Genomic DNA, 13,916 nt, shown 5'->3' on the forward strand with positions numbered 1-13,916 from the left:
GAGTAGTTGAATATAGAATAAAAAAGATAAATTTTCAATAAAAAATTAAAAGATGAATTTTCATTTGCAACTGATTAACATTCAGTCAAAAAATGAGTGCTTGAATGTTCATTTCAAAAGATTAACTTCTAACCAAAAAGCAAAACTAATTAGCAATAAAATACATTTTCAACAAACACTGGATAAGTTACATTTTTAGTTGAAAAATTAATTGTTAAAAAAATGGGCAAATGGTCAAGCAAATAGTATACATTTAGGAAAAAGTACGGAAAAATAGTAGAATAGGTGAAAAAGTATTAAGCCTGTATTAAAATGATTTACTTTTAAAGTCACTATCTTAAGTTATTTAAGAATGTCGAAAAAATTTTATTAACATCTATATTTTCTATTTGTCGTGTCACAATCTTCATTAACCCTTATCCCCTAAGTCACAAATCGTCACAAAAATTCCTATTCACAGTTTTTACAAATTGAAAATATTGATAGAATTCACGATAAATGTGAGTTAATAAATTGAATTAATTTGATGGATGTGTTTGTTGGGTTAAGTGTTCCTTCTTTGGTCTGTTTTTATTGTAAAAGTTGTAAAAGTTGCAAAAGTATAATCTTGAACTATATCCTCTTACTTCTTTCAATTGCAGTTAAGTTACATTTAAGAAGGACAATAAAGGAACTTTCAGCAAAGTCTCACAAAAGTGATGGGAGATAAATGAGCGAGAATATTGTGGATCAACAGTCCAATAGAAATAAGGAAAATAGGCAGCTTCTTGAGAAAAGAGAAAATGTAATTTTTTATTTGATATCATAACCGAACAAACATTTCTGAAACAAGGATTGTTCTAGAAAAATTTCAATTTCAGAGTTAAAGAAAAGTTATAATTTACAACAATTAAATAGTTGAATTTTTGACAAAAAAGATGAATGTTTGATAGAATACATCGATCTCTCACCTGAAAAGCAAATTTTCAACCAAAAATGGAATAGTTATATTTTTAGTTTAACAAATAATTTTAAGAAAATAACGGATTTTCAACAAAATAGTCTAGTAGTTAATGAAACAAATAAATTTTGAACAATGAAAAAAAGTTTTTTTAAAAAACTAGTGAAATTTTCAACAACAAAAAGATTTTCTAAATGAAATGATAAATCATCAAAGAAAAACATTATTTTTAATAAAGTTATTTCATATTCACCTAAGTAGTTGAATTTTCAAAGAGAAATATAATAGTTTATATTTTAAACAAAAAAGGTTTTAATTTTAAACCAAAAAAAAGGTTGAATTCAGCCAAAGAAGTCGAATTATAAACATGATAGTTGTCTACGAGAACAGATGCACGTTTAAACAAAAAATTCCAATTTTAAATCAAGAAAGATTTTTAGGTCAATAAAGAAGAAATTATTATAAAAAATGTAGACGTGTCACCCCAAAAAGACGACTTAAAAAAAACAGTTACATTTTTATACTAAAAATATGAATTTTTAACAAAAATTTTAATATTCGACCTAATGGTTTAATGTTCAACCCAGAAAAATGAATTTTTAACAAAATAGTTGTATTTTCTATCAAAAAGATGAAATTTTTTGATTTAACCAAAATATTTGAATTTTAAACAAAATAATAAAATTATATGTTCTTTCCCTAAGTTTACGCAATATAAAAATATTATTTTCGAGGTCTACATTTTTATTTATATAATTAAATAGTCTGTACAACATGTTTATTATTTTTAATACTTTGTAGTACTTCCAATTTTTGCCGGAAAATCGGTGTTTACTTTTTTTTAAATATTAGTAAAATTTCCCACATAACGTTCAAAATTCCTTTAAAAAAAATCCAACGACCAAATTTGGACAACGACCATAAAATGTTCCTCTTGAAACTTGAAAAAAGATACAAGTTTTCCTAAAGAAGAAAAGAAAAAAATTCTTTTTCGGATAAAAATAAAAAAGAGACAAGAAAAACGAGAAGGTAACCAAAAAAATCCTCTTCCTTCTCCTGTTTTTTTTTTGTTGTTCTTTTTAATTTTTATTAGTATAAATAAGAGTGTCATATGAGTTCCGAAACGTTGGAAATTATTTTTTTTTATTGTGATTTGATAATAATAAAAAATAAAAAAGACAAAAGAAATAAAAAAATAGCACGCTGCGCGGGCACATTCTGTTTGCGTAAAGTGAATATTGTGAGTCAATTCTTTTTGAAAAATAAATTGACGTAGACAAAATTAAACAGCATATAGGAAGTAGATATTTTTTCAATTTAATATAATAAAAAACATAGATTTTTTCTAGATTTCCTAAATAGTGAGATTAGGCCATAGGCTTTGATTCCGTTTCTTAAAACTTCAGTCTCAAGGCAACATTGATTAATTAATCTAGAAAATTTTTCACATTGTGTCCAATTGAAAAAGTTCACCAAGACAATTTGTAAATTTTGTAAAATCTACTAAAAATAATGCTTCACGAATCTCTTGAAAACATTTTTAGGTTGATATTTCTTAATCTATCACAAGAAATATGTTATCATTTATGAAAATATCAAAATATTGAATACCATATAACTTTCTTAATTTTTATCTAAATTATAAATGTCATAAGGATAATTTGCAGGTCTTTTTGTAATGTAATTGCAATGTATATTTTTATCTATTTTTTTTTAAATTGTTAGTTTTCAAAAGTATATAACTTCTATAAGTCTCATAGAAATATTCATTTGACACATATTTAGAAAATGAAAAAATTAAATTTCAAACGTTGGAAATGCTCTAAATTTTTAAATTCCGGTTGGTAATATCTGATTCACAAATTTAGCCTTCATTTTCGGACCGTTAAAAAGTTTATCAAAGGCTGATTCAATTAGACAAATCTTTCAAAAGTTAGCGTGGCTGCAAAATTCAGGTAACCTTTTATACAGACATATAGCTATACAGGAAGAAAGACACCGACAAAAATTCTATAATTTTTGGACTCTGTGAGTGCCGAAACGTAAAGGCCTGTTAAAAACCAGAGATCATAATTTTGGACGATTATATAACAGTCACATGAATAAGAATATAAAAAAATAAAAAACAAAAAAAGACGCAAGGGGATTTGGCTAACTGCCTTCTCATTTTTTTTCCACTTTTTTATTTTTTTCAACAAAAAAAAAAATTTTTTTTCCTTTTCTTTTTTAGCACAATTTTTATCCTTTTCCAAATTGCAATAGGAATATTTTACGGTGGTTGTCCAAATTTGGTCGTGGGATTTTTGGTTTCATTTCTACACATGTCAAGTTTTTGATAGTGAATGGAACAGTCACAATGAGACTCCACCCTCACAAATAGGTAACAAAATTTATGCTCGCGCAATAAAAAACGCGAATTTATGTCTTTGGGCATAAAAAATCAGGACAAAGAAAAAAAAAAGAAATTCAGGATAGCGATAAAAAGTCAGGACGTGTCCTGATGTTAGGTCTAAAAATTAATTCAATACTTTTCCTTTGATTTCCTTTAACTCTTGGTCAAATTTAAACTTTTTTCCCATCCTAAGGTAGTTTTTAAGAATGAACCTTGAACTTTAAAACACAATATAATAGGTGGGGGACCTGCTGACTTAATTAAAAAATAATTAGTGAATAAAATGATATTCGACAAGAAGCATTGAAGATACTGTATTCTTTTTGCATTTAAATTTCAAAATAAAAATGGTGTGAAATTGGTAGGTGTAACAGGAGCTGCACGGGGTGCGCGGGGTATGCGGTTGTCACCCAGACTTGAATAAACAAAAGCGGAGCGGGCTATATTGAGTTAGTTCCCTCCCACATTCAGTCGAAAATTGGCGCTATAGAAGAGTTTCTCTGTACTATTTACACGTTTTATGTGTCACCGCACCATCTCCTAATATTGAACAAATTATTTTGATCGCCTGAGATGCATTTTTTTACATTCTCATCCGAATGAGAAGGTACTGGGTTTATGTAAAATTTCACTTTGTCGGTTTTCACCAAATCTCCACGTTTTAAGACCCCCTGACTCAGAAAAAACAATTTTTACGAAGGTGTCTGTCTGTCTGCCTGTAGTCTGAAGTTTGTAGTCTGTAGACTGTAATCTCTGGTCTGTATTCTGTAAGCACGATAACTTTTGAAAAATTGATCAGATTTGATTCTGCTTAAGCGCACTTTTTTAAGGCCTAAAAAGAAAGAACCAGTTTGTAAACCAGCTATTTTGGATGAAAATTCAAAAAGTGACTGCATTTTCAAAATTTTTAAAATCACATTTTTTCAAGATTTCAAAATTCCATGTACGGTTATTTATACTACTCAGAAACTCAAACAATTTATCCTTATGACTTTTTCTATAAAAAAAATGATCAGAGTTAGAGAATTTTCAAAATCTAAAAAAAAGACTAAAATGAACATTTAGGCCAAGTAACGCATGATATGAAAAAGTCAAGAGAAGAAAAAGGTTAATTTTTGAAAGCCCTACAAGATTATCTTAAAATTTTTTTGAATTTGGTGGAGAAGTTGATAATTTAAAATTTTATCGTACAAAAATAATGAAAAATCCAAAAATTCCATTTTTGGTCAAACTATGCACGATACGAAAAAATGAGTACAATAAAATTGCGCGCCCTAAAAAGAGCTACAAATTTGTTATTTATCACTTTTCGATAGAACGCGTAGTTTTTGTTTTTAGTCGTAAAAACAACATTAAAAATAGAAAAGAATAAAAGTTTTTGACTACTGACACAAGTTACGAAAAAAATTAGACAAAGTTTGGTTGTCAAAAAACAGATAGAAATTTTTATTAATGATTTTTTATAGGGTGCGCTGTATAATGTAAGCTATGAAAAAAATAAATAGACAAAAGTTGATCTTTCAAAAATTACCGAAAACTCTTTTAAATTTTTCATGAATAATTTTTGATAGGACACGTAGTTTATGCTTTAATCGTAAAAAATAACATAAAAAAAATCTATTTTTTTTTTTTTGAAAAAACGACACAAGGTGCGAACTAAAATTAAGAGACAAAAGTTGTTCGCCTAAAAAGATCTATAAATTTGTTATTAATCAGTTTTCGACAGGACGTGTAGATTTTCTTTCAATCGTAAACAATAAGATTACAAATTTAAAAATTAAATTTTTGGAAAAAGGACGCAAGAGACGAAAGAGGACATAGGATCCTATACAGGTTCCCATATAGGGTTCTATATAGGTTCCTGTATTAGACCTTATCCAGATGCGCAGTAGTTCTTCTTTAATCGTAAAAAACAAGATTTAAAATAAAAAATTATAAAAACAAGGAAATAAGCATTAGTAAGTTTTAATTTTCATGCATATTAGGAATTTTAATGTTATAAATCTATTGAAATGATACATGTTTCAGCGTAGCTTAGAGGCGAGGCGCAGCAGGGAAGGTTAGGCTATAGAAACGAGCGGATTAGCTATAAGGTGTGGATGGATGGTACTTTGTAAGAAATAGTTGTAAGAAAATTTTGTAAAAAAACGGAAGTGTAAGCAAGTCAATTTTTTAAGGCCAGCATGCCGAAAAATAAGCGTTTATCTCAAACAAATTTGAAAATAATTATGATAAATACAATTTGTGCTTTATTTAGAAATATCTGAATGAGCAATCCCAGATAGAGTTACGTAAAAAATATATTATATTTGATATAAAAGTGTTGAGTATAATGTAGAAAAGTTGACAGTTGGGACAAAATCGAGTGCGAAGCACAAGATACGTGATGAGAATGTGTTCGTTAAAGCCGAAAGAGCTTTTACAAAAGAGAGTTCACAATCAGAAAATTATAGTTGTCGATCCGCTGACCTTCGATTTTAAAAGATCTGTGCACGAATGTGGGAGAAATGCAAGGACCGAGCGCGGAGTACGAGTGCCATCAGTCGTGCGCCGTAGGTGTGCTCAAAGTCTCGAGCTAAGCTGTTTTAACAAAAGAGAATTCACAATCTCAAAATTACAGTGGTGGATGTTTTGAGTCTTACTTTTAAAAGCTTTGGGCAAGAATGTGCGAAAAATATAAAGACCGAACGCGTAGCGCGAGGTAAATAAATCATCGAGCATGAAGCGCGAGAACCAACAGTTGCGCGCCCCAGGCGCGCTCAAACTCGCGAGCCGCACGCGCAGCGCGCGATAAGAATGTGCCCGCATAGCAGACAGTTTTTTTCAATTAGAATGCAAAAAGTATTCAGTTTCTTAAATGTTCTCATCTGACGAAGCATTTCAAGACATAAAAAAAGGCACTGAATTAATTTGTAAATCTAACAAATCAGGACGTCTGGGGACCCTAAGAAATAAGGTCAAAAGAGTAGAAGGAGAGCAAAGACTGCGTTAATCCTCCTAGCAGAGGGTCGTTTACCTATTAAGCTGCTCTCCTCAATTCGAAATTCAGATCGACACTGTTGCATGGTCGATCCGTGCCAATCCGCACCATTCCGAAACAGAGACGCCAGGTCCGTTTCAGCGAGACAGCAGCTTTTGCAATGCAAATTCCCATGGCGCACCATGGCGTTTCCGTTGAGCTTCAAGCGGAAATGGCGCGTTGCATGTCGCACCGCGAGAAGCTGTCCGATGAGAACGAAATACACGAATCACAAACCACTGCAACGCGGATAATTAAGTGCGTTTACCATCAACACCAGAATCTCTGTAGAAAGGTTACGCACACACCCTCATGTCGATACCGATCAGTAATTAGGATAAATTCGCGTCTAAACTTGAATTCGAAATTTCCGAACCGCTTAGATTTCCATGTTCTGAAATTGGTTTTAAGAAATCAGCAAAGATATAATTTAATTTAATATTACATTCACTCAATTATTAATATTTTTTTTGTGTCTTGAGAATATTTTCGATTTATTGTCACTTTCGATTCGCAATCGTTGGATCAGGTTTTGGAACTATGTAATAGACAAATTTTGATATCAGTCAGAATTAGTGTAAAATGTGACCTTCTCTCCCAGTTTTTGTCAAATATCCACGTTTTGAGACCCTCTATACAGATATTTGTAGTAATCGGAAACTTGAAAATTTTATCCGCACGACTTCTTTCGATAAAAAGAACATTATCAGAGTTATAGCATTTGCAAAATTTAAAGAAACGAACGAAAATAAAAATTTTAAACCGAAAAGTGCACGAGACGAAAAAAAAGAAGAAAAACGTTGCTTTTTGAAAGAATTACAATATTATCATAAGAACTTTTTGAATTTTCGTAGGAAATCGTAAATTCAAAGTTTGATCTCACACAAAATAATGAAAAATCAAAAGTTTCATATTGAGGTCAAACTAGAATGAAAATAATCGCGAAAAATAAAATTTGTACATTAATTTGCAACGTATGAATAAGCAGTCCCAGGCCAAAGTACAACAATAAAAATATTATAAATTTGATATAATATATTTGAACTTGATGCAGAAATGTTCGCAATTTGGACAAAATCAAGTCCAAAGAACGAGATACGTGATGGAAATGTGATCGTAATGCCGAAGGAGCTTTAACAAAGGAGAATTCACAATTGCGAAATGACAGTTGTCATTTTAGAGGTGAATACATTATCGAGAGCCAAGCGTGAGATAAATATATGTATTATCGAGCGCAAAGAACAAGACACAACAGATACGTGTGCCTCAGGAGCGCTGAAACTTGCGAAACGAGCGTGCAGCTCAAGATGAGAACTAACCGCTATTTTTTCCGGGGAAAATTCTATTTTTTATGTAATGATCGAAATAAGATTATTAGCCTCATTTCCGGTGGTTTGAACGCAATTATTTTTAAAATGATTATTTTTTCATTCTTTTAATTTTCTAAATTTCCTGAATTTTCCTTGATTTTTCCCTGATTAATTTTTCATTTTCTCTGACCATTAAAATTCCAGGATACGCATTTTTATCCTGCAATATTTTCACATAGAATCTTTCATAAATGGAATAAAACAATTTTAGAATAAAATTGAAAATTTTCTAATTTATTTTTTTAAACCAAAAAAGATAACTTTGCTACCATACCAAATTAATTTTTATTCCAAACAGACGAATTTTTAACAAAACAGTTGGATTGCATGATAAAAATAGGTGACTTGTTAATCAAATAGTTACGCTTTCAACAAAGTAATGGAATATTTAACCAAATTTTTAAATTTTAAAACAACAAAGAATTTTCAATATAAAAGTCGAATGTTTTACAAAACAGTTGACTACTGGTCGCGAAAAGACCAATTTTCAACAAAAAGTTTATTTTTAGTCAAGAAGGATGAACTTTGAAATAAATAATTTATTATTAACAAAAGAAAATAGCTTATGAATAAACAGCTCAATTTACTGCCAAATACATTGATATAAATTTCTGTATGAATTTTCAGAGGCGCGACATTTAAGCTTTTTGCAGAAACTGTTCCTAAATTTTCCTTAACAGGCGCAGAAATTTTAGCAACGATAATTACATAAAGCTTTAGTCACATGTTTCAGAAAATTGTGTTATAATTTAGGAATCTTTAGTTACTGTAACTAAATAGTTAAAGAAGTAAAATAAAATATTGGTTAATTATTTTTGCTACCCTGCACACATAATAATTCATCAAGAGTAGCCTCAAGGCTTAAAATATTTCGCTACGTACATTTGATCTATTATAGCTGTACACAAATTCATGTAATATTGAGGAACTCATATTCACAATTAATTTAGCCAAAAAATTTAATTTCTTCATTTTAGGAGCCCCACTTTAAAAGTACAGGCACACCGAAATTGGATCACTTTCATCTAAAGCTATTATTTCGAGCCCCAGAAATTAAATTTTAGATTAAAATCCATAGCAGCTCCATATTCCATACCACAGCAGCTCCTGGAAAAAGATAGAAAAATAATTGAGTAATACTCCGAGTCAGTAATTTAGTTTTCGACAGTATTTTAACGATACTCGAGCGCGACATAAAAGTGTTTGAAGGTGCACATCTAGATTTTACGAGAGGCGCCCAACTGCTGCCGGCGTGGTACAGCGATAAGGGTTACGATGTCAATAATTTCTGTTTTTTTTTCTGTCTTTTATTATTAAAGTTCTGCCGTCTTTCCTTGAGGGGCATTCAATTCCATGATGAAAGTGGCTAGGGTCTACTCACCTTATCCATCAGCTGGCGAACGATTCCATTCCATTCCCCAGTCTCGTAATCGTAAACGCCGTACTTGCCATCCGGGACGAGTTCGATCTTGTAGGTGAAGCCGACCAGTTCTGCTATATCTCGAAGCAAGTCGATGCAAAAGCCTTCGTAACGCTCGTTACCGCTGAAGTTTCCTCCGCTCTTCAACATTACGTATGGCTGTTCCTGTGAGGAACATAAAAAGTCGTTTTTGTAGTTTAGCATCAAAACAGAAACGGTAAAAGATTTTTAAATCACAAGAAATAAGAAAAAAAAATATCACAACATTAACGAATATAATATTCGATTAGATTCCTAACTCGCAGTGGAGAGCGGCTGGGCCCATAACCTGTTGGTATTCAGGGGCCTTCCATAAACTACCTTACGAATTTTGGGATACTTTTGCCCCCTCTCCCGCCCTTATTTTATGAGTGTATTTTCGTCCTTCCCCCTATCCCTAACGTTACATTGCCGCTGGCTAAACATGTTAGTAGAGGAATAAATTCTTTTGAATAAAATTAATGTGAGTACTATATTTAATTCATGATGAAACAGTTTTAATTCCTATGATTTCAAGTCAAAATGAATTGCTTTTTCAATAAAATAGTTGGCTTTTCAACCAAAAAATTTCAATGTTAAATTGAAAAAAATAAAATTTCTATTAAAGACGATGAATTTTAAAACCAAAATTAAGAAGTATAAAAAAGAGTTGAATTTGCAACCAAGAAAGATTCGTCAGTCAAGAAAGAAAAAAAGTTCAACAAAATTTTTGAAATTTTAAGCAAAATAGACGAGTTTTCAACAAAATAGTTAAACGTTTAGTAACAGGTATTATTGATATTGACCAGGGTAGTAGACAGCAAAACTTCAACACTTTTTTAAATAGTTAACTTTTAACCAAATAGTAACATTTTCAAACAAAAAAGACTAATTTTTCAGAAAATTGAATTTTCGTCAAAAAAGTTAATTTTAAACTAAGAAAAATGAATTTTCAACAACAACAAAAATACTTATCTATCATAATCGATAAACTTTGAATAAAAAAATTTAATTTTCGAGCAAAAAAGATGATTTTTTTGCAAAAAAAATCAATTTTTCTTGAAGAAGTAGACGAATTGTTTTACCATAAAACATAAATTTTCAATAATAGAGTTAAGTTTTAAGATTCAGGAGGCGAATATTTTATGAAAAAGTTGTCTTTTATGCCCAAAATAATTAATTTTCAACACTGAAGGATGATTTTCTACCCAAAAAGATGAATTTTCAACAAAATACATACATTTTTTTACCAAAAAGTTCAATTTAAAAATAGATACTTTAAATTTGAACCAAATAGTTAAATCTTCAGCAATGGATAAAAATGGATGAAAAATGGATTTATTGTGATTTCCAGTGCAAGCTCATTTTCTACCAAAATCTCTACTCCAGGAAAGTTGTAGTTAATAAAAAAATGCGTAAATTCTAGGAATTAATTTAAAAAAAAAAAACGTTTTTTCTTAGTTTTTGTTCTCAAATATTTATTTCCGTAAATATAATTTTATTTTAACAAAAGGTAATGAAAATATACCTTTTATCTCTTGAATCATGACAAAATGTTTGTAATAAAAAATTACAAATTCATTGACATGTTCATATTTTTCGGTACGGAGCACTTTTTTAGAATACCTTTTTGCTAAACCATCACTTTCGTTTTTTCTGTAATTTTATTCTGTACAATAATGCTATTAAACACATGATTCTAGCAATGAATGTTTACGTAAATACGGCTATTATAGATTTTTCAATTTTTTCCATGAAATCGAGTCTGTAACGCATATTATATGATACTTGATAATTCAACGGGTGTACCGAACATATGCAAATTTATACTTTAATAGCTCTATATGACCTATTTCCAGCGACCATCGTGGTTTCGCCATCTTGAAATTTTGTGAAACTAATAAGAAATTAGTAATCAGAGTACCCAAAAACCCTTATTCTCATACCCAACACGTGCTATATTCACGTAAAACTATTTAATGCGTAAAAAATCTCATTTGATCCACCATATTGGATTCGCCATCTTGAAATTTTGTAAAACTAATTAAAAATTCGTAATCAGTGACCCCAAAAACCCTTATTTTGATACCCACCACGTGCTATATTCACGTAAAATTATTTAATTTGTGAAAATTCTCATATAATCCGCCATCTTGGATTCACCATCTTGAAATTTTGTAAAACTAAGGAGAAATTCGTAATCAGTGACACCAAAAACCCTTATTTCGATACACAACACGTTTTATAATCACATAAAACGATTTAATGTGTGAAAATTCTCATTTCAGCCGCTATATTGGATACCCCAATTTGAAATTCTTCTTATTTGATAAATTTTTCGTAATCAGCGATACTAAAAACATAAAAAAAGCCTATAGCAATAGAAAAAATTATGCTTTCCTCAAAGTTATATTCAAATTAAACAAACAAATTTGACAGTTACTAACGGGGGCGGCTGATTTGACAGAGAATGCCCCAAATATAATAAATATATTTGAAGATAGTATTCCTATAGGGACGTAGAAGATTTTTCAGACCAAAATCTGTTCGTACTACTGTCCCTTGCGCGAAGTTCCGTGATCCAGTAGTGCAAGTCTTTAATGTTGAGGCACCAATTTTTCTCCAGCGTCTGAGCTCTAGTTACCTGAGGAAGCTGAAGAATTACCATGGAACGAGTCTTTTTTGCAGAAATTACAAACACACTAATAGCAAAGCTAGGATATCACAATAAATAAAAGAAAATTAAGATATGATTGTACAGAACAAATTTGAATATTTTTGAATAATGACACCTAATTAAAAGGACCCCCTACCAAACGTACAAAAATGACGTTTTGTTAAAATGTCTAATTATTCTTTTATAATTTCAAACCTGCGGATGAATGAGACAAAAGAAAATTTCCAGAAAAATTAACAGATTTTTCTCAAACAGTAGCCATCTTTCCAACTGTTACATCTATTCTAATTGAATGAATCTTCTATTATTCAAATATTATCCTTCTCAACCATTTTTCTTTCAAATTTGGCTGAATATATCATATTTTGTAGATAAGACTAACTAAAACAAAAGTTTTGTATCCATTAGCTTAACTGGAGATTTTTAAAATAAACTATCGGAATGAAAATCACTTGAAAATGAGTGCAGGAAGCGTCTACAACCAGAATAGGTATCGAATTTATGTTAAGGGATGTTTTAACAACCCTCAAGTGGGTAGTACAAGAACTTGTTTTCAAAAAATCGATTTTCTAAAAATGACGAATTCTTGTATTCAATATATGTAGAAATGCTGTGAAAGTGGTTATTTTGGTCGGAAAATTCAGGAACATGTCAAAAAATGCAAATGAATGCAAGTGTTTCGAGTGCACCGATCGAGCATTTTTGTAAATGCATAAACTTAAACGCGTTTTTCTCGAAACAAAGTTTTTCGATCTGGTTGACATGATTAAAAAAAAACTGCACCTATTCGGCTGACATTTTTACAACTTGTTCTGCACATGTGTGGTTATTGTCCGAATCCCCAGAATTATTATTGATTAATATTTAACCCTTTTTTAAACAACTTATGGTAAAAAATGCAAAATTTTCAAATCCGCTATTTTATATTTTTTCCGTTAATAATTTCCGCGGTCCAGACCGTAACTACAACTCTACTCTTCAATGATATTGCGAAGTGTTTTATTTTTAGTGCTTAGGAATGGAGATATCATGTCAATCAGTTTTTAGCAGGGCTGAATTCAGGCAGCCGTACCAGGCATATTTACGATGGAATTAAAATAAAATAAATTTTACATACATATGCTAGCAGGGGCAGTCGTTAAATTTATTTTAAGCGGTGTTTTAACATCCTCTAAACGTTCAGACAAGGAATTCGATATCTTAACAAAAACCCAGAAGAGCTAATAAATGACTAATAAAATAGGTGCTTAAAAATTGAAATAACCCAAAAGGTCACATTTAGATACATTATTAGATGGCTTTTAGAAATATGCTTTTCACCTTTTAAGGGCTTATATTTTTAATTTTCAGTAGAAAAACCACGTAAACTGCTAATAATTGCGGTAAGGGTAATTTTTTTCCTAATAATATTCTATAAGATACGTCACACATTTTGAAATTTTACTGACCTACCTTTGTATTATTTTCCCTGAAAATTAGAAGTTTGATAATTGTTGGAGTTAGAAATATCTACTTTTCTGATCATTTTCTATTAAATTATTGATCTGCTGTTTCGTAATTACAAAAAAATTCACAATTAGACATTTTGAGAAAAAGCGATTTCTAAAGATGCTTACTTTCATACAGTAAATTGTTCAGATTAGTAAAGAAATTTTAATTTCTGCTTATTGCAAAAAAATTCCAAGCATGAAGCCAGTAAAAATCACATAATTAATAAGATTTGGAACTACATAGTTATTTGAATAATGATCCAGAATAATTAATAAGTCTAATTTGCATAGATCATGAAAAACTATTTATAAAGCTGATTTAATTGTCGCGATAGCCTGATACCAGAAATATTTTTAAAGCTATCTTACACCAGAAAAAATGATCCTAGGTTATAAAATGTAGTAATAAATTGATTTAAAAAGAGGATTCCTTTGGCGATAATAAATTACGATAATACTATCGAACGTGTAATGGTAGTAATTACCATAATTTACTCGTGATATACATTACTATTTACTATCTCCTAACTGGATACATATTTGGATTAGTATAGACATACTATAACTTTCGCATCCTCCGCGATAATTTA

General features: G+C 30.3%; 1 protein-coding gene across 3 annotated transcripts in view; it reads right to left on the reverse strand.

The window, feature by feature from the left end:
- The window catches only part of LOC117178880 (glutamate receptor ionotropic, kainate 2-like), a 461,802-nt gene that overhangs the window by 40,631 nt on the left and 407,255 nt on the right, over nt 1-13,916 (reverse strand). For all 3 annotated transcript variants that reach the window (XM_033370402.1, XM_033370403.1, XM_033370404.1), the window contains one exon: nt 9,103-9,306. In XM_033370402.1, the coding sequence (XP_033226293.1) occupies nt 9,103-9,306 (204 nt within the window). The remainder of the gene's footprint in view (nt 1-9,102; nt 9,307-13,916) is intronic.

Source organism: Belonocnema kinseyi, chromosome 8 (genome assembly GCF_010883055.1).
Source record: "Belonocnema kinseyi isolate 2016_QV_RU_SX_M_011 chromosome 8, B_treatae_v1, whole genome shotgun sequence".
NCBI classification, from domain to species: Eukaryota; Metazoa; Arthropoda; class Insecta; order Hymenoptera; family Cynipidae; genus Belonocnema; species Belonocnema kinseyi.